At 44.9% G+C, this 20,968-nt stretch overlaps 1 protein-coding gene across 1 annotated transcript in view; it reads right to left on the bottom strand.

Annotated features, from left to right (window-relative positions):
• Nucleotides 1-16,546, bottom strand: part of dab1b (DAB adaptor protein 1b) — a 28,455-nt gene extending 11,909 nt beyond the window's left edge. The window contains exons 1-4 of the mRNA XM_008297396.1: nt 16,477-16,546; nt 9,275-9,414; nt 4,214-4,312; nt 2,243-2,374 (exon numbers count right to left, since the gene is read on the bottom strand). Of these exons, the coding sequence (XP_008295618.1) occupies nt 2,243-2,374; nt 4,214-4,312; nt 9,275-9,414; nt 16,477-16,546 (441 nt within the window). The remainder of the gene's footprint in view (nt 1-2,242; nt 2,375-4,213; nt 4,313-9,274; nt 9,415-16,476) is intronic.
• Nucleotides 16,547-20,968: the final 4,422 nt, after the last annotated feature.

Genomic DNA, 20,968 nt, shown 5'->3' with positions numbered 1-20,968 from the left:
CACTCAGAAACCTCGCTTTCCCTCCATTGACTGGACTCCACATTATCGTCCACCTTGGTTGTGGTTTTTCTTCCCCTCCCGCCGACTTGAACACAGAACAGTGACGTCTGTCGTGTATTAATGACGTGAAGGTCGGATAAATGGCCGTTCAGACAGAAGTCACATGGCAAAAGATATGGCAGATACCTATCAGATTTAGGACCACATATCCAAGTGGCCTGGGTCGCATTTGAAAGAATCAGATCTGTGTTGTTCAGACTGTCATGAAAAGATCAGATACAGGTCGCATAGGGCAAAAAAAAATCTGCTGTCTGAATGTAGCATCTCTCCTTTGTCCTTTCACCTTCCTGTTTACCTTATTTAGCTTGTGTTCCCCTCATTTGTCCTCCAGTCTGTTTATCCTTGTGTCTCTATGTTGTCTTCAAAACTTTGTCTTGCTGTGTGTTTGCTCTCTTTTCTTTTGGATTCAGTGGACTGAACTTCTTGTTTTCTCTGACTGGACTGTCTTTGGTTGTGCCTCCCTGAAATCTGCAGCGCTGTGTGTTGTCCACCTCCCTAAATTTTTAAGACATGCCCGGACTGCATGTGTACATTTTAGGTTATTCCTTCTGAACTAAATGCAAGAGCTCAGTCGTGTCTGCTTGTTTTCTGGTCAGCTACTGCGTTGCATTGTAACACCAAGAAGTTAAAACTGAGCATAAGACAGATTCTTGGGCGACTGTCAGGTTTTACAATCCTTTTTTGTACGTCACTAAATTGCGCTACAGTACCACACTAATTTCTATGAGTTTTTCTTCTCTCTGTCTCGTTAAACCGTCATTTGTGCATTCTCCACTGGAGTGAACAGAATCACTAAAAACGACTTGAATCTTTAATTGTTCGGCCTGTGAACTGAGATGACTCAGGGCTCATTACTTAATTACAGCTCGAATTAAGGTTCAGATCAATTGTTCCAGTCACAAGCCGCTGTAGCAATAAAAAAAAAAAGACTTAAAGTCACTCATAGACATATGAATGTGTAGATCTATTAATCTGTTAATTAATTCCCAGCCTCTTTCTCCCCAAACCCGTCCACTACTTGCTGCAAATCGAGCACACCAGCTCACCTATGACTCTGCTCAATCGCTGTAATTCAGGCAAACATGGTCCAACTGTTTCTAAAGAAGAATATCGATTCAGAAAGTCACACCCTGCAAGGTGGCAGGATTAGTTCTTTAGTTATGTTACGTTCGAAACCCCAGAAGTCTGAATGTGTGTTTTTGAAACTCTCACCATTACACTGCAGCTTCAAGGTGGAGCTACTCAGCCATGGTGTCGGCTGATCGCTCATGACATATAAGAAACAACAATTTAAACATAAAACTTGATTTTCTCTAGAGGTGGTCTTCAATTGTAATATGCTTGATTTCTAATTTGTACAGTTGTAACTTTGGTACTTTGGATCTACCCTTGTTGGGATCCTTCCTTCGACCTCGTGTTCTCTCATTTACGTCCCTCTGTTTTTATTTCTTGTTGTTTCCAATGCGTGTTCTCTCTTTGCTTGGATGTGGCTCCTCTGAACTTGAATCAACCTCCACACCTGCTGCTCATATATACCTCAGATTTGGGGTTTCTTTTTTGCCTTTATTGGACAGGACAGTCGAGAGAGACGACAGGAAAGTAGGGGAGAAGAACGGGGGAAGGACTTGCAGGACAGGGCCATGAATCCGCTGCGTCCCCCTGTACATGGGTCACCAGCTCAACCAGTCGAGCTACCACGGCACCCATATATACCTCAGTTTTACTCTCTATTGCCATATTGTCCCATTAGCCAAGTGCTACAGAGGCTACAACCACTACCAGTTTCTTTCTAATCTTGTGCTCTCGCTCGTCTCTTCAGCCCACTTGACCATCCTTCTGTCTTTAGTCTCACCACCCTTCAGCCTCAGCTCCGTCCACCTCGCCAGCTTCTTCTCACAGGCCTGCCTGCCTGCCTGCCTGCCTGGCTTCTTTGCTCAGCCCAGCTCTGTTCTGCAAACTCATCCAGCTCAGCCCAGCCAGCCCCCGGCAGCACCCCGCTCTCCAGCTGCACCCCAACTCCACTCTCCCCAAGCCCTCCACACTCACTTCATTTGAATAAAGCAGTTCAAAGTACTGACTGTCTGTGTCCAATCTCTGCTTTTGAGTCCGCCCTCATTCACTGTAACACCTGAGGACTTGAGACTTCTCCTGAACAAGTGCAGCGGAGTGGAAAAGTACTTACAGACTGTGCGGTCTTGATGGCCACAAACCTGTGGTGGCCCTCCTTCCCGCAGACATAGCCGAAGGCCCGGTGGTCCCTGGTGTCCTTGGCGATGTAGCTGATCTCGTGGACCGAGTGGTGATGAAGGAGCACCTAGACGGCAGAAAGACGTCATGAATCAACAGCGGCCTCATAAATCAGGTGAAGCAAAGCGACGCCGCGACGACCGAATGCCGTCTTCTTTCTCTTTAAGCTGCAAAATGCAAAACACGATCTTGTTTGATTTGAAATTCTGCCTTCTTTTTTAAAAAAATGAGGCGCAGCGCTGTACACTGCGCTGGCAGACAAAGTAGGTCAAACCTAGTTTAAACATCTTTTGCATATTGTTGAACCAAATGCAACCAACCAACACAGAGTGAGCCTGAAAGTGTCTGACAGAGGGAAGGAACATTCAAGCATCTTCAAATCTCTTATCACAGCCCTCTGTGGATACTATAGCGACTATAGAACCGCATAGTCTGTCACTGTGCGCATCGTCCGGCTGCATGACGTTTGCTTTGTGCTGCCGAGATGCGGCGGTTTTTCAGCGAGAAACGGCAGATTAATGAGCAAGAGATGTTCCCATTTTCAAAATGTACTTTATGTTGCAGCCAAAGTGACAGACAACACACCCATATATACACACAGAGTAATTCAGCTGTCATTTCGGCACACCCACCTGCCGCTCCTCTATTAGCAGAGATAAGCCTAAGCGCTGGGGAGGAGCTTTCATTTGAATATTAGCCGTTATTCAGCCGGGAGAGCCGCTAGTAACGCCTCAGATTAATGTAAAATACAAAACTAATATGACTAGTGCACTCGATTCAACGGAGAATCATGTCAGCTTTACATAAAGTATTTCCATCTAAACGCTTGCTGACACAGCCTGCGCCGGAATGATCCCCGTTTCCACCTAAATAACTCGAGAGGGATATTAAGTGAGGAGTGTTATTTACTGCCAGTAATCAGTAAATAAAATGAAGAGCATTAGGGGGCATGATTTCCAAAACAACAAATGAGCTTGTCAAAAGCTGGTGAGCTGCTAGGTCGTGGCGGGAGGCTTAATGTTCTTTTTCATTACAGGCAAAAAAAAAAAAAAAAAAAAAAAAAAAGACGTCACCACCAGTTGTACTGAAAAGAGATATTATCAAAGAAGGTTTTTTTTTTTGGGGGGCGGGCAGGATATACCGTGGGTGGTCGGGTGGGGGTCGGCAGCCACGGGACAAACGCTGTTGCATAATTATCAGTTTAGCACTAACGACAGCTGAGGTGGAGCCGCGGTGTAATTAGCATTAGCGGCAATGATCATTAAGGGGTGGAACTGAGTGCTAATTATCGGTTAGCGCTGATGAGCAGAGTGGGCCTATCTAGCCAACACTACGCCGCAGGACGGGGGAGAGCCGAGCCCCTCGATCATCCTGTAATGGAACAGCAGGCCTTTGAGTCCGCCAGGGGGATGGAAGCCAGGATGGAGGCGGCAACAGCCCGTCTCATAACATCACCATAACATTGCTCACTGCGCTATCATTAGCAGACAGACAGGGCCTGAGTGATCTTAAGTAGGTCCTGCAGCATACCCCTAATCGCACTCGGGTATATGTTAAAATACTTGACTCTGGGTCATATATCAAATGCAAGACCTGCAATTTAATGCTGTCAGGTTTAATTTTCATGAGCTAAAGGGCAAACTGTCCCGTGGAAAGCATGCTATTGCTTGATTTGCATTAATATTTGGAGAAAATGCGCGGCGAGAGAACACGTGCAGGTAGCTCAGCTGCACTAATATGCCAACTGTGCCAGTCAGGCTTCTAAGATGGCGGCCCCAGCAGCCGCTGTGAACTGAGCCGTGCAAGCGTCTGCCCTCTGGATGTCCTATACTCTGGGTTCACGGTACAGTAGCTGGCAGAGGCCTCGCAGTGCGGCAGGCCCCCCGCTCGCTGACACACTACTCACCCCTGATCTTTCACAGTAAATCTTGATCCCGCCGAACGAGACCGTCAAGAAGACTCGCTGCTTGTGCTCCCCTTTGGAACGTGCCGAGGAAGCCATTCCCTGCAAAGAGATTAAAGGAAACGACATGAGGAGATGAAAGGATATGAGCTCAGCGTGAAAGACAGCGAGCCTCCTTGCGACTCAGGTGAGTGTGCAGTAGGGGGGGAGGTTGTGGGGGTGAGAGAGATTGGGGACGGGATTGAGGGGGAAAGATTGGGGGTAGGGTGACAGGAGTTACATAAGGTGTGATAGGACAGAATGTTCTTTTCATGTGCCTTTTCTTGAAGCTTCACTCTCAGAGGAATTCACACGTTGTGCAGAGACTTATTATTATTGCCGCTATTTTTTTTTCTTCTCTCTCTCCCTCTCTTTTCTTGAAGTAGGTCTACCGCACTTCAACGTGACAATACACAAGTTCTAGCTAACAACAATAAGGTGAGACTTGCTGACAGAATGGATTGCGCTGCTGACCGACCAGCTTGCTCCGGCAATTTCACATAGTGCTGACTGAACAACCGGTCCAAGCCTTTGAAGTGCGGTTTTTTTTTCCCATGGATCTCAGCACCTCCTCTTTTTTTCCTTATATTCTCAACTCTGATAAAGAAAACAATTAAAATTTCCACCGTGTTCCATTTGATGCGACCTGTGTGCTTGACATGTCTTTCAAAGAACAACGCCTGAGAGGAAAAAGAAGAAGGGGAAAGATAAGAGAAGAAAGACTTGCTTTCTGTGCTGAATATGTCTGACAAAACTGCAGGCCCTGATTCTGATAACAAGTGGTCGACCTCCTCTGCGCTTCAGACCGCTTTCCCCTGAGAGGTTTTTTTCCTTTAAAGCCTGGCTAATATTTAAAAACTCCGGCCACAGTGAATTGCAATAATCACCATCAAGCTGGAGATGTTCAAGGAAAAAAAAAAAAATCCACCCGCCGTTACATACATAAATATATTCATATGGGAGAAAATGGGGAGCTGAAGGAGTAACAACGGAGGGGAAAAGTAATGAGAGAAGGATAAAGAGCAGGACAAGCAACAGGGATAAGGAAGAGATGAAGTGAGTGAGAAAGAGGCGGGCGAGCGGGCGAGTCGATGGATGTTGTCAATCAGCCATCGGCTTCTCCATTTGGTGGATTAGTCCTCATGGCAGCGAGCGGCAGCTCAATAGAGACCCGTCCCCTCCTCTATCCCCTGTCCAGATAATAGCAGGTCTATATCGACTGCTCCATTGACTGTAAGTGGCTGGAAGCTGGTGACTACTGGAGTCATATGGAGGGCATTGCTGAAATGTCAGATCAAGGCAGCGAAAAAGTTGTTTTATTGGACTTATGACTGGGAATGGATATGGGTGATGAGAGGCTTTGCCTTCTGGCGATACTGCTTTTGCTGTGGGGCTTCCCACACATTTAAGCTCCAGGAAAGTCAGCGAGAAGATACTTAAAAAGCCACGCATATACGTCGTCTTTCGGAGGCGGATTTATCCCACGGCCACCTACTGCAGCGATGCCTCTGTGCTGCTTTTCTTTTCCTCCCGACAAAGAGTGATGGGGGAGGTTTTTCATCGCCTTTAAACGCAGACAAAAAAAAAGGATACAGAAGCGGAATCATGCTATATCCGAGTAATTCGTTATTTATATTGACTCCTCTTGTACTGGGCAGGATTGCAACAACACATCATCAGTAGGGTAAAACTAACCTGTCTCACAACAGTCTAAACCCAGCTCACATTCCCTGTTAGTGGGTGAACAATCCAACGCTTGGTGACTTCTGCTTCACAATGACAGGAAGAGCCGACATCCAAGGATCAAAAAGCGACGTCGCGATGAAACCAGTTATCCCTGTGGTGACTTTTCTGACACCTCCTGCTTAAAACCCCAAAAAGTCAGAAAGATCGACCAAACTCTGTCCACCAGTATTTTTCTAAATTTTTCGATTCCCATTTCATTTGATTCTTCCTGACAGTAGCCCTAATATTTCTTAGCTTGAACACGCTTTCTAAAAATGTCACGACCACATAGGCATACATTAGAGCGCCCAGTTTATACTCAGTCTGAGGCTCATTTGAAACACTTAGTTGTTGCAGTTGTTGCCAAAAAACCAGCATCATAGCGGCTGAATTTGAATAAAGCTGGCCCCAAAAGTAGAGGAGAACCGATTTAAGCATCTGATTAAAAAAGAGCGTAGTGTTTGGCCTCCTCTTGCCATTAGTGCTGCACCTGACAGAATTTTAAGTGGTGCACCGTGGGGGTAGTAATTAACTTCTACCCCCGATATTTTCTATACAGTGAACCTTCTGCTTTTTAATCAAAGAACCAGATATTTTCGAATGCAGCTGCTAACTGAACCAAGGCAGTGGCATCCAAGCGGTACAAGAACTTCAGCTGTGCGCCAACTAATATGCGTGACGGCAAAAACAGTCACTATCAAAGTCCTGCTGGTTGCTGCTTTCACACAGAGATCGTGTTATAACTCCACTAAGAAGACGCCCTCACTATGGTGCCGCAGCGTTCCTTTGCTCTGAACCAAACATGCCAATCCGGTGTATGCGTTCATGTAGCGGCTGGCGTTCCTGAATCAGAGGTGTGAAGCGTAATGGTACATGTCGACAGGATCCTTCATTTCCATGCTTTTCCATTGATTATCTATGCGAGCAGCCATGCAGTGCGTTCTGGTGGGAGTGAAAATGTTGACTGTGTCCCACCAGGTACAGCAAGTGTTTGTGCAGTTGTAGGAGAGTGTAAGCAGTATGTTTTCTTTTGTTGCCTAAGGGCAGACCCAGCAAGTGCCCAAGGCTGGGAAACATTGGACCCCTTACATCCAAAAACATCCCTGTAGACTAGGGACTGACCGATATGTTTTTTCAGAACTGATGCCAGTAGCAATTATTCAGTTCAATTCCAATTCATTTCTAATAATATAGCATAATTCACAACATATTCCACCTCATAGCACATAACATAGTGAGGTGAAGAAATTACGAATTGGAACAGAAACCCCAACAATCCAAAGTTGCCGTTGGACTCCATCTGCGGTCGGCAACGGTGGGAAGAAACTATTGGTATTCAAGAAAGACCAATAGTCTATATTTGGAACTGATATACATTAAGTGTTATTTATTTACGGCATCTGATAGCAGGGAACCTGTCATACAGTCTTTGCAGGTTGTATGTCTGCCAGAGAGGCGTGCCTATCAGTTGGAGCAGATTGCTAAAGTGAATCCTACTTTAGGAAGATGTTACGCTACTCCAGATAGCATTAGCCACAGCTAACCTCGTAGGGATAGCCTTAGCATAACACCATCAGCAAAATACGCTTTTGCTGCACTGACAGCAACAAGTGATTTATTCAGAAAACTGGGCATTCTTGCGTCATAATGTAAAATTCCTGACAACTTTAACCGTTTCCGCTGCCTTACCTTCAGAACACAGCTCCACTAATTAACCAATATAATGAAATGTACTGATGCACTCATCTGTCCCTGTCTCTGAACAGCAGCTTTTAGAGCTGATTGGTTGTTACTCGTGACATAGTGCTGAGACCACAGTGACTAAACAGAGAGCTGCATCAAACTGGTGCATCAAACTGGTGCATTTAATTCTTTTACTGGCTATCCGCTCATAAAAATAACAATCCTGATTATCGGAAGAATATCGACGGCGCTAATCGGCCGATCCCTCCACTGTCCCATAACCCAACAGCATTGGCGTCCGGCGGCCCGCCACGCCGGCTCTCCCTTTCAAACAAAACATCGATTCAGCTGCCAGCTTAAAGGGGCAACAACAAAACCCCCTCATTCTGTCTTACACAGAAAACGTTGAGGTGGAATAAAGGCTCAGCAGCCTTAAACACGCTGCGTGAAAGGGGCTCGTAACTGCCACACTGGCTGTTTACGACGCACCCAGTGGTCCTGGATGCTAATGTTAACCGCCGTGTTCGGCTCTAATCATGGATTTACCTGTGGTGACTCCTCATTCGTAAAGTTAAAAACCAAGCAGGTAAACAAAGGTAAAAGAAAATGGAGGAGTAACTACCTCTATACAGAGTTGTTGTTTTCCTTATTTCCATGACATTTACATGAACCCTCCGTTGCTGACTTTTTGTCTGGGGCATGTCGCTTCATTCTTCTTAGCGTGATGTTGATACCATGAGTTTGAGTCGGCAAGAAACATCAAAAAACTCAAACAGAGACGGTATTTTCAATCAATCTTTGGAGCTAGATGTGTAGCCTCAGTCACTAAGACGAAAGGTGATTTAACAGCATTTTAGTTGCACACTTACTGTAAGTTTAAGAATACTCAGCTCTTTCACTCCCTAGTATTCAGACTTTTTTTATTTTTTCCCTCCCTGACTTTGTTTCTTACTGTGGGGCTTAATTTGACCTAATTTACTCGCAACATTCTGTAAAGAACGTTGGCTTAAATATTATCTGGGTCATGTTATCGCAGTTTGCATACGTGCCACAAGTACAACATCGCGGACTTTGTTGTAAAAATAACAAGCCGTGAGTGACACGAGAAAACATACAGGAGACAGAGGCGCGATGGAGGGGGCCAGGGAGCTGCTCTTCCTCTAGTCAGATGCTAAAAAGTGATTTTTTTTTTTTTTTACTTAAGTGATATACTGCTTTAAGCCGCTCAGAATAGGAAGCCAGTTTGCCTCCGAGGTAAAGAATAAAAAAAAAAAATAGCTGTATGAATAAATGCAGAGAGCTTTGAGCAATACTAAAAATAAAGCAGCCTATTAGAGGGAAAAGAAAGTACAAAGCCGCTACCATTTTGCACACAATGTAAAAAAGAAAACCTTACAGTATAGCAGATTTCTACAGAACAAAGAGTGATGGAATAATATGGCTGGACCTTCGTTTGTTCCATCTGGTCAGCTCGGTGAGTCACACACAGGAGAGGACAGCTCCCATGATTCATTCAACAGACAATACAGTCATGCCCGAGCATGCCTTTTCCGAATCTGACCGAGATGAGCGAAGAAGCTCAATGATGTCCCCACACACACATAAAGAAGTCTGCACCTTCAGCTTCATCATGGAGTCCTGGCACAGCTTGTCCCCACGCGCTGCTGTCACCTCATCAATCCCGATCAGCTTGGCCTTGTAGCGCACGCCATCTCCGCGGAAACGCTTAATAAGCCCCGCCTCGCTGCGGTCCTGACCTGCGGCGGAAGAGAGAAAAAAAAAAAAGAGGACGAGAAATGAGGAAGAGAATAGGAAAGAGAAAGGGTGATTACAGGAAACAAGGGGATGTGTGAGCTCAACTGAATCCTACAACTTTGCCCTGCTGGAGGTACAGAGGCTACTATGTGTGTGTGAATGTGTGTGTGTGTGTGCATGAGTTTGCCGCTATAAATATTTATGGAATAGGAAATGCAGAATGAATGGCAAATTAGCAGCGGCGAGCAAAGATTGAAAGAAAATTGAACTTGAAATTGGAAATGAAGTCGTATGAAGGCAGCGGGCCGGATGAGAAAACAACGGGAACGCTAAAAACGCTCCACGCTGTTAGCTTTAATGGCGCATTGTGGCGGGGATTCACACGCAAAAATAAAGGCTAGGATGGGAGGTTCCGAGGTGGCGCGACGAAGGGGGGTGCTCCCTCCCGCGTCGCACCCATGCCCCGCAGTTCCCATGGGTGCTATTGGTGGCGACAAACCAGCTTGAATGGCCGCTATTGAGGGGAATCATCTCGGTCCAGCGCTCATCCACAATCCTCCCGAGCCCTCCCTGCGTGATGGATGTTGGGTGGTGGCAGGAAGGTTGGTGGGATGATGATGGTGGTGTGGTGGGGGGTTCACAAGTGTGTGCCTGGATGGCCTCAGGCTTTATACTGTCAGTCCCTCCCCTCCCTGTTGCTGATTATTCCGTCTCTGCAGCTAGCCCTGACATCTCCTTGACACTGACACCTTTCTCATTTTGTCTCCGCGCTGTCTGCCGTCCGCACCGCTTTGATTATGAGGGTGCGAGCCTCGAGCGCTATCTGCAGCGCATAAAACCGTCCCCTCGTAACCTGCGAGAGTTAAAACACCGACTCCCCCCCCACCACCACCCACCTCCCCTGCATTTGCACAAAGAGATAGCAGGATTTCAAATCAAGGTCACCAGCACCTTGGAGAATTTAACAGTTTTTCAGGCCCCTTCCTCACTCCGAATCTAGGTCACGAGACCGCAGACGACATCAGTTAGGAGCACGTCTAAGTGGCTGGCTAAGCTGCGCGCGAGACGAAGACAAGGTGTAACATCCCTAACGGAGACTGTTAGGCTGCACTCCAACACCGCATTACGCCAAAAATGAGCTTATTCCACCATGAAACAAACGGCATTCCCGTCCCCGCTACCATCTAACCAAATTTCCTGCAATTTCCGAGGGTAAAATCAAAAGGAAAAATTAGAAGGAAAAAAAAAAAAAAAAAGGAGCAAATTAAAGGGCTTGTGCAAATGGAGAAGAAACGTCTTAGTTCAAATGCAAGTGCTTGTCTTGGATATGCACACCCTCTCACTAATTCATGAGGGCACAATTCTCTAACGGGGGGGGGAAGGGAAGGGAAGGCTTGACGATGCTAAAGTCATTAAAGTCTCTAAGCAAGTGAATGTCAAATCTGGGCCTAATTCAGACTTGTTTCCCTGCCAGGGGATAATGAGTCTTATATACAGCCACCGTGCACCTCTGAACATGAACCAGGCTGGCTGGCGTGCACACAGCAGCCACGAGCAGACACGGACGCCCAGACTTAGACGACAAACTCCCCGAAAAGACGAACCGTAGTCACGCTCTTGTTGCTTCTCGAGCCCAGCAGGGCAGCGAGGGTGGACTTCTATGATAATTTTTGTTGTTGTTCCTGCTTCAAACCACCCCTCACACCGTGACTGCAGTCTATTCACGCAGCATTATGTATTCCACCCTGATTTTAATGACTCATACACTCTGTAATGTAATGTAAAATGCATGCTGCTCCAGTTGCATTTTAAACACAATCGGTCCAATTCAGCGCAATGCTCTCAGATGAGCTCTAACCAGATGTTCTGTGCCATTTGTTTCTTTACATACAGCATGCCTTCCCCCCCCACTAATAACACTTCAGGAGAGATTTAGAGGTTTATGCACAGATCCTCAAAAAAAGTAGGCCTTGCATACCGAATGAGAGAGCCTTGACTCAGTGGCATAACTCGTACGCTACGTGCTCTGGGTTCAGATGGAGATGAGCAAGTGTGCTGTATTTGAAAACTAAAGAGCTGTGGGGCATGCTGTTTCATGTTGTTACACACTGTAAGAAAGGAGCAGCGAGAAGGAGAAGGTGTGTGTGTGTGTGTTTGTGAAGGGAGGTGACACATATTCTTCTGCCTTTCTGGATTTACAATTACCCAAGGTTGAATGGTCCTCACAATGATTCCGGCCCATACGCCTGATGCTCATGATTTGTCTGACAGCGGGTTGCCTAAAGTATTGTGTACCGCTTGTCTCCATGTAGCCTACACATGGCACAACATTCCCGCCATTTGGGAAGCCCCGGTGGTTCTGTGTCCAAGATCTCCGTCACAGTATTTTCCCGTTGCCTTCCTTCCTTCCCTAATAGTCTTTTAGCAATTCAAATGGCATGTAATAGCCAAATCCTCTAAAAAAAAAAAAAAAAAGGAGTTGATAATTAACAGCCAGGACATCAGAGGGCTTTAAATCAAACGCTGTAACATCCCACCTGACACGCAGGCTTTGCACCAGGACCATGGAGAGAACAATTACCATTCGCTCTGCTCCATACTGTTTCAGGGCTTGTCTCTGATCACAGTGTTGCATCCGTCTTCTTGCCACGCTAGAATGGGGACAGTGAGGGGACAGATGGCAACAGATGGAGAGTCAGAAGTGCCCCTCCAGATATAAGGACTTGGCAACAAGAAACTTTTTGTTGAGGATCCGGGCACTGAGGGAGCTTAACCTATGAACCCTTCTGAGTGTGTATCTGCGCCCGCTCGTCTTTTTCCATCAGCGTCCCCCCCCCACCCCTCCACCCGTCTGCCAGTAGGCCACACATACACCATCCTCTGAGCTATAATGAGCCTGCATGAAATATGCAATAGCAACCATTATTTTTGTGTATCTCCGCACAGGACACCCCCTCCGACAATGAAAACACAAGGTGCGTCCCATCAGCGCGGAGGGCTGACGACTTTAAGCAGCAGTAAAGAGAATGAATGTCTGAGGAAGGCAAATCTGTCGCCGCCATCTGCCTCCCCCATGTGCACAAAACTAACTTTCATAAGCCTCAGCAAACACGCGGATACACATTTACAAACATTAGCGGCGACACATGTTCCCCTCGTCCAACCCACACCGACGTCAGAGCTCCAAACTTTGTCTAAATGGCTGATTGTAAGAGTTAATGACGGGTATTGTGCACGTCATCAGAGCGGTGGATAGATCACTGCAGAGTCACATGCAGGTACTGATGTGTGTTCTTTAAGGTAGGGGGCTCCAGACCTTGATGCCGAAGCAGCATGAAGAAACAGTTGGATAAGCACACGGAAAAAATGATATGGTCAGATGAGGAAAACAGTGTTTAAATAGGGGGGAAATGGTTAGTATTTGTGCTGCCTCTTACAGTACGAGAGGTGAATGCTGATTTAATCTGCTTTTTGCCTCTTCCTGTGTCTATGTGCTGTCTCTCTGCCCTCTCTCTCTCTCCCAATGTCTCTCTGTCCTCCATTCCTTGTCTGTCTTTTTGAAATGAATAATTTTTTTTGTGCACAGATTACAGTGGGAGAGCAACAGTTGCTATGGAGATAGAGTAAAGTCACGCATGTAAAGCAATTCTGTCGACGGGTAGACGGGAGCTTTGGCTTTACTGTGGCAGACTTTGCTGCAGTGAGGTTTTTGATTTTTGCAAATTGTTTGGAAAGCAAAGAAGAGCGCTGTGGCAACGCTGAACGCAAGATAGTGCATACACTATCACTGTAAACGTTCTGTCGCAGATGCATTAGAGGAGCATGAAAATTACATGCAAAGAAATAAGCAGCACACAATGCATTAGAGGATAAGGCTGCATTCTATATTTACCCCTTTTATCAGCAAATCCCAGAGGACAACCTGTGAGGATGAGAAATAAAACTGCAAAAAAGCTGCAGTTCCTGAAATGGCCACTAGAGACTGGTTCAAGAAGCAGGTCAGTCACCACAGACCTCTATTATAACATGTTCAACTTCACAGAAGAAACAAACATGTTTACAGCCTGGTAGATTGAACAGTTTTAGCCTCTCAAGCTAGTTTCCACTGCCCAGAAGGTGAATTTTTATTTTAGTTTACCCAAACCAATTGTATTGAGGGTTGAAATATTGCCTAACGAGGGCAGCAGTCAGTTTCAGTGACAGGTAGAAGCTCATTCATAGAGATTTTTGCATGGCCTACCTTTGTTCATTTTGGGATTAATTAGGAGTCAGGCAGCTTCATGCACTGCCAAAATAGCAACAGACAGAACAACCACCCTGAGCTTTAAAACCTACAGGTGACATCACATAGGGTTGGTTCTTCTTTATATACAGTCTGTGGTAAATCCCATGAAAACAACAAAACCAATCATGCTATAGTCATCATTATTTGTGTAGCGTTTACAACATATGCCACCTCACAGCGCTTAACATAGTAAGGTATAGACCTTACAAATTAGGAATTATTGACGTTTTGATCCAGTGTTAAGATTACAATTACTATGAGCAGTACTTTGGCCCTCTGCCATTTTATGAGTCAGTATGTATGGAAGGACGTATGGAGGGATGGCATGTCAATGTCGTCTCTTTGAGATTCAAGCCTCATCCAGTATGTCTAGCTGCAGTACCGTCGCCCAATATTTGGTGGACAACTGTTGTGAAGCCTTAAATTTAGATTTTGATCATTGTCATCTTGCTCATTTGAAACCAGGTGTGACGAGTGAGAGGTTGACCTCACTGAGAACTCGAATACAAGCAAACCCTGACTTATTGTCTATTTTACTCTAAATGCTAACATAATTTAAAAAACAAACATCATGCTGTATTAAAGAAGACTTGAAACCAGCAATCGAGACCATTAACTGATTAGGAAAATGTTTAGTGAGATAACAAATCAAGTGAGAAGTAGGCTCACTTTCTCACAGTTCTATACAATCTGGCTGCTTTTTGCAACCAGATGAGTCGCCCCCTGCTGGCTGTTACAAAGAATGCAGGTTTACGGCACTTCTGTGCTGGCTTCATTTCTCAGACCTGGAGGCTACGGCCATCATTAATATACAATCTACGGCCACTAATATTGGCCCAAAGAGGAAAAATATGTCGTTAGCTCTTCAGTAAATATCTTCAAATAGCAACATTAGCTTCACCACATAAAACCACAGCTTGGCATTTTCACACTTGGGTTATGAAGGAATTAACCAAACTAAATGTAACATGTTAATTAATGAGTAGCAAGAAATACTGAGTAGCATTTAAAAATAAAAAAAAGGCTAACTGTTTCCCTGTTTGCAGCATTTATGCTATGCTAAGCTTAAAAACATCTCCTGGCTCTTATATTTAGCATTGCTCAGACAGGACAGTGGTATCAGTCTTCTCATTTAACTCAATAAAAATGCAATCATGTACATTTCTTTATATGTAGACCTATTTGTTTAACTTTGAATCTGTGGAATGCACTTAGGGTGTCAGGCTCAGTTACAGGAAGCAACGTTAGCCTAATTGAAGTAACAACCTATGCACTAATGAGTAAAAAACACCAATGATGGTTTCATGTTTCATAGCAATGAATGTGGACACAGTGACTTATTTCAAGCCAGCATATAAAACCATCGTAATGCTAACTGTGTTTAATCCAAACAATTCTTTCAGTAGCCTAATGTTTCCTACAGTGATCAACTTTTTTAGAAATGTGCTCACTTTAAAGCAAAAAAAAAGGAAACTATGTCTATGTGTTTGAAGATTAACGTCATCAATAGCAGAGAATGAGTTTGGGAGTGTTTCCTGACAGGACGGGGAAGTCAGAACGTATCAAGAAACAATTTCATACCTGGTTGGTATTTCCAAGTTGTTTCTCGACAAGAAGAAACATACAAAGTAACGGCAGCCCTATCCTTTAAATTCCATTATTTTCTTCTGCTGCTTCCCACCCATACGAGTGCTTTATCTAAATATATGTCATCAGCCTGATCCTCGATAGTGTCCTTCAGCAGGCTGGAAACCACCACGAGCTATGCCTGAACGACGTTCTGCGTGCGTTTATGTTTCCCCCATTTCCATTTATATGGATCTAAATAGCATCTTTGCTGATTGTCACAGCGGCCCCTGCAGCACGTGTGATTAACATGGTAAAGTCAGGGGCTGATAGCCTGCGCTGATAGCCCCCCTCTGATGAGCCGCATGGCCACGTGTGCAGCAGCTGCCCCCTCGCTCCGCTCTCCCCCCTCCACTTAACTCAAATCGATGGGCCCTCCTCCAGCCGGGCCATTTATCTGAGCGAGCCGACAGAGCCAGTGAAACAGCCACGGAGGACCTGGCCCCACGGCCTCGTTACAGCGAGTCCGCAGAAGCCAGATTTACTGGACTAGCTGGAGTGGCTTTATTTCGCTGATGGAGAAATGAGGGGAAAAAAAAAAAAAAAAGGAAAGACGGGGACGAAGAGGGTGGAGGGGCCAATAAGAAAGCATCCTCTTTTTGCTCACTTTCCCACCCTCTCTGCCCCTCTATCTCCTCTTCTTTGCTCCTCTCAGCCAATTCAATCCCATTTCAATCTCCCAGTGAACATTCTGAGAATGCCTCGTCCTATTACATCACTTATGCTGTTCATCAAAGCGACAGGGTGTGAATTACCCTGTCCATGACACCTAAATCATGGCGCTACCGAACCCCGGGGCTACGTGGAATAGCTGTTACTACATCTGGATCCCTGGGATGAGACAGGGAGCCTCTCGGCAGGCTTGACTGAGTGAAAGCTTTTCTCCTTGTATTCTACTAGCTGCATCCAATAAGCTGCAAAGTTATGTTCCCTGCCCGCAAAAAAACCTAAGAATGCTGTTTACCGTGTTGTCCTGACATGTTTTGAGGTTGTCTTTTGAGTACTTTTCATTCAGCATTACATAATCAGGCTTTCATCTCAATCCATCTTCAAACACCATATGGGCCCAACATTTACATCCATCTTTGGTACAGAATCAGTGCTGATGCGTTGCTGTTGCAAAGATGAGAGAGTTTATTAGATTCTGACGTACCTTTGATCCTCCTGGACTCCTTTCTCTGGCTGGTTTTGACACCCGGCTGGAGCTCGGCCTCTGCTGACATCCTCCACCGCTGAGTCCCTTGTCCTGCTCACAGCAGATCCACCATGGGTTAGCAGCACACAAGCTAATCCTCCCAAGCTCCCAGTGTCTGAATCCCCCCACTCCGGTGTTTCTCACAGTCGCTCTCTGGTGAAGAAAATCTCCTTCAAATCCATGGCGAGATGTCTGGTACTCCTCAATAACTGAAGATCCAGCATTGATGACTACGCTTTTGTCACTGCTGGCCCATGGTGTTTGAGTAATGCTCAACAAAACATGGAAAGATGATTGAATTACGAGCTGGGTGATCCTCTCGAGAACAGCTTCAGATCAGATTTGACATCTTCTGGAGTGTGCATGAGTTCTCTCCGTGAAGGTCAAGTATCACATGGTCCGCCGTTGCTCTTTTCGGAGGGTTCACCTATTGCTCAGGAGTAATTCCCCCCGAGGGAGACTGCAACATTGATTGAATCAAATATTGTTCTTCAGAGTAGGTCAGGAGTGGATATTATTCTTTGGCAGAGTACTTCAGATGCAGTTCGACAGCCCATCACAGTCACTTGCTCCGAGCACTGCAAGGCAAGAAGACAGGGATGATGGTTAATGTTAAGCTGGAGGTGGTTAAAAATTAAAATGACACATGCCCCTTGATCACTCATTACAACATTAATTTAACATATGAATTGGCAGGCACCAATTTAGCAAATCAACAAAGATGTTATTATCTCTTCTGGATCATCAATCCTTAATGAGAGTGCAGCAAAACGCTTGCTGTTTGGCGGCCACCCTTGAAGAAAACCTGTGGTGAAATATCTGACGCTCTTGTTTTATGTGCTGCTTACGAGTAAATATGGAACATTAAAGCATGACCGGTGCTTCTGTGCATGCAAAGCAAATTTTCAGAAGATGGATTGTTAATGCTTCCAGCTCGGGCCAACAGCACGAGAGGAGGGGAAGTAGCAGAGAGCGATGAATGACAGGCTGTTTGAAAGCAAACTGTGGTGGGAATCCTGGCACAGCCATCTATAAACTGGAACCCCCACATTGTGCTTTAATGCCCTTGAATCATCCACTGCTAACACGGGGGCCATGCCAAGCTGGCACCGTGGCTGGCACCGCTTCTGTTGGCATGGTGATGTGCCATTGTTGGAGAAGGAGGCCTTCAGCCTACACTGGCCTGAAAAGAGCTGCTGCACATCGAGCACCGGGCACACATTGTCCCGCGTGACATTGTATGACATTGTGAGAACATGTGTGGAGACTGAATAAGAATAAGAGTGTCATTTTTTTTGAAGGATTTGGAAATTTTCCTTATTTTGATAGGATTATTTTCTTTTACAAGCTTACTGCCTTTATTAGCAGGACAGTGGAGAGAGACAGGAAAGGGGAAGCAAACGGCCGTGGACAGGAGTCGAACCCACAACCGCTGCATCTGGGATTAAAGCCCCCCGATATGGGTCGCCATCTTTAACTGGTTGAGCTACCGCGGTGCCCAAATTTGTCTCTTTTTTTTCCTAAACAGTGAATTCAGTCTGAGCTACACATGTTGGTGCAATTTCTTCTTCGACCAATAACAAAACCGACTAATTTGAGGCGCCTGAATAAAAGTAAAACATGACGTCTGAAAAATCCAAACAATTCGGAGCCCCGTCTCATTAAATTTCTGTCCCTGCACAACTGAACCGGAATCTCAATTATGTTTTCAGGGAAACGCATTTTCTCCCAAATTATGTTGGTAATGTATCACAAACACATTTTTAATCTGCACATTCCTGTCATTTGTGTTTACTGCTGTCCAACTGTTGCTTCTTTTCAGCCAACCAATCATGTCAAAATGGGCAGGACATGCCATTAAAAGAGGCTGCTTCAACCCAAAGCGTGGTATTTTCCTACATCTAACCCCCCAAAAAACAGAACTCAGCTGTAAGAATAACAGTCCCACACAGGACAGAAAGCCCAGTCTCCTGAGTGAAAGTCCTGCTGCAAACTTATGGCACCATCTTCCCAACATACATCCTGGGATTGTTTAAAACTAGAAACCCTTTCTACTAAATCTTCCTGCTACCTTTCTCTAGTATTTCTTTAAATGTAACTGAGATTACAGTTTTGAGATTACAACAGAAACCAGATTTCAGTGCTTTATGGATTCAGTGTCCCTGGTATTGTTCAGGTATTTTATTTTGAAGTATTTGTACTTTACTTGAGTATTTTAATGTTATACTACTTTCTACTTTGACTCCACTATGTTTCATTGGGAACTATTGTACTTTATACTCCTCTACTTTTACAGTTACTAGTTACAACAGATTAAGACATGATGTAATGAATGCTGAAAACGCAATAAATAGTTTTGGTGGAAAAGAAAAAAAAAAGCCACCTGACAAGATATAAAATGTGTAAAATCAACTCTGCATGTCACTGTATTGGTGGTAATAATAATCCAGTAGCATGTCATAAACACAGAACACTGACAGCCCGATTTGGTGTATAATCAAGACTTTTACTTTTATACTTTAAGTACCTTTTACTGATAATACTAACATACTTTTTTCTTGAGTAAGATTTGGAGTATTTTTAAATGGCGGTGTTGCTACTTGTACTTAAGTAAAACATCTGAATGCTTCTTTCAGCTCCCAGTATAATAGAAAAAAGTATCTATAGAAAAGTTTGCAGCATATTTTGTAGATTACACAGATTATCATAGCCTCTGCTTCTGACATATGCCTCATAAGTTTTTAAGATGTCATTTGTCGTCGTTCCTTCATCTGAAAACTGAATTTATCTGGTTTCATTTTCAAGGTGACCACGGTTCAGTCGCTTTGTGTTATCTTAGCAAACCCTTAAGTAAAAATGTGCACATTACTGTTGCATCATTCACCCAGAAGTGGTCTTTGTCTTCTGAAGTCCTTTAATGAACCCACAGATGTTCCCTGTCTGCCCAGAAAGCAGCTCCATGACAGTGATTTATCCATAAAATAGTTATATCTGCCTCATTCCCCCTGACGAGCCCACGAGTCCTTCAACTCTCCCGTTAATCCAAAATGAACTGTGAAGTTCAGAGACGTTTAATTTCTTTGAACAACAGCTGGCCAGTGTGGTCGTTTTTATCACCGCGGACGTCTCCACCGTGTGTCACAATTCATGTGTGCTCACGAGGGAGATAATGTCACCCGGGTCCGGGCGAAGGAGCGCCCACGAATACGTATCAGACGCAGCCTCGGAGTGTCAGCGGTGGGAGAGGTATTTTCCGTGTCACAAAGAATCTTATCACAATGTAATTTTCATTACCAACGAGGGAGATGTGCCTTATTGTATCAGAAGAGCGATTTAATGTGATGTACGGCTGCTTTTCAAAACCAGTGCTATCTAGGTCAGCCAGACTCCCCAGTCTGCTCCGTGTTTTAACAGCTCCCACTGTCTCTTAGGATTTGGGTCAGAGTTAACGAGCATCACTCATTTTTCGAGCTCCTCTCAGCTGTTAGCGGATGTCAAAAGCCCCCCGACAAAAGCCGCCATTTATTTATTAATTTGCTCATATTAGCGCCACCTCTCTCAAGTGCAAAGGAGAACTTCCTTGAGCAAAGTCGGCGTCGTTCCTGCCTGCACATCTTCATTCTCCTCCATATACGAGATGAAATATCCTGAATTTTTAACCATCTTACCGGTTTATTGAGCAAAAACAGGCATGTTGTAACATTAACCTGATGTATGGCGTCTCTCACTTCCTTCACATTAAGCACATCAATCATTCAGGCCATTGATTTTTCAAGAGAGAAATCTGAGTGTATACTTCACAACAGGACCCTCAGGGCAATGTACAGGTACATATATCTTGTTATACAGACTCGGTGCATTAGGATGAGATGCTTCCATAATTGTGTAATTAATGTAGCATACAAATGGGAATTTGCTTTGCGCCCTAATTTATTTGCAATTAAATGAAAACTTTACTTTATACCTTTGATTTATGCTGCGCAGAAACAAAAGGTTATAATTCCCGACAATTACATCGAGTCGAGTCCTCTAGTCGTCTCTTTGGATGAAAACGATTCATTAGCGCGATCCGTTTCCTCAATCATGTTTACTGTCTCACAGATATAATGGGCAATCACTGAGCACGAGCTGATTTTTAAATCAGATCATTCTTGAGATTCTTTTAAGCTCCAGCATTCCAGTAAGTAACGTTTCCTCCTGAGACTGGTGTTTAATAGACTGCACAATCAACCTCATATTGTGAGACAAGCCTCTGTGCATCCTGCCACTGATGAGTAACAAAGGTTGAAAAGTCATCTATCACTGGATATGGCCAATTACACCTCCATTCACTGCGGTCCCGACGGAAAGGCGCAGTCTGTGCTCTCCAGCTTGCATGTGACTGCCGAAGAGCGGGGAGGCCCCCGTCCCCCGGACCATCTCTGTCTCTTCCAGGCCAAGGCTGGCATGG

This window comes from Stegastes partitus, unplaced genomic scaffold (assembly GCF_000690725.1).
Source record: "Stegastes partitus isolate 25-593 unplaced genomic scaffold, Stegastes_partitus-1.0.2 Scaffold0, whole genome shotgun sequence".
NCBI classification, from domain to species: Eukaryota; Metazoa; Chordata; class Actinopteri; family Pomacentridae; genus Stegastes; species Stegastes partitus.
Note: the sequence above shows the minus strand (reverse complement) of the source record. Positions and strands in the feature narration are given on the sequence as shown.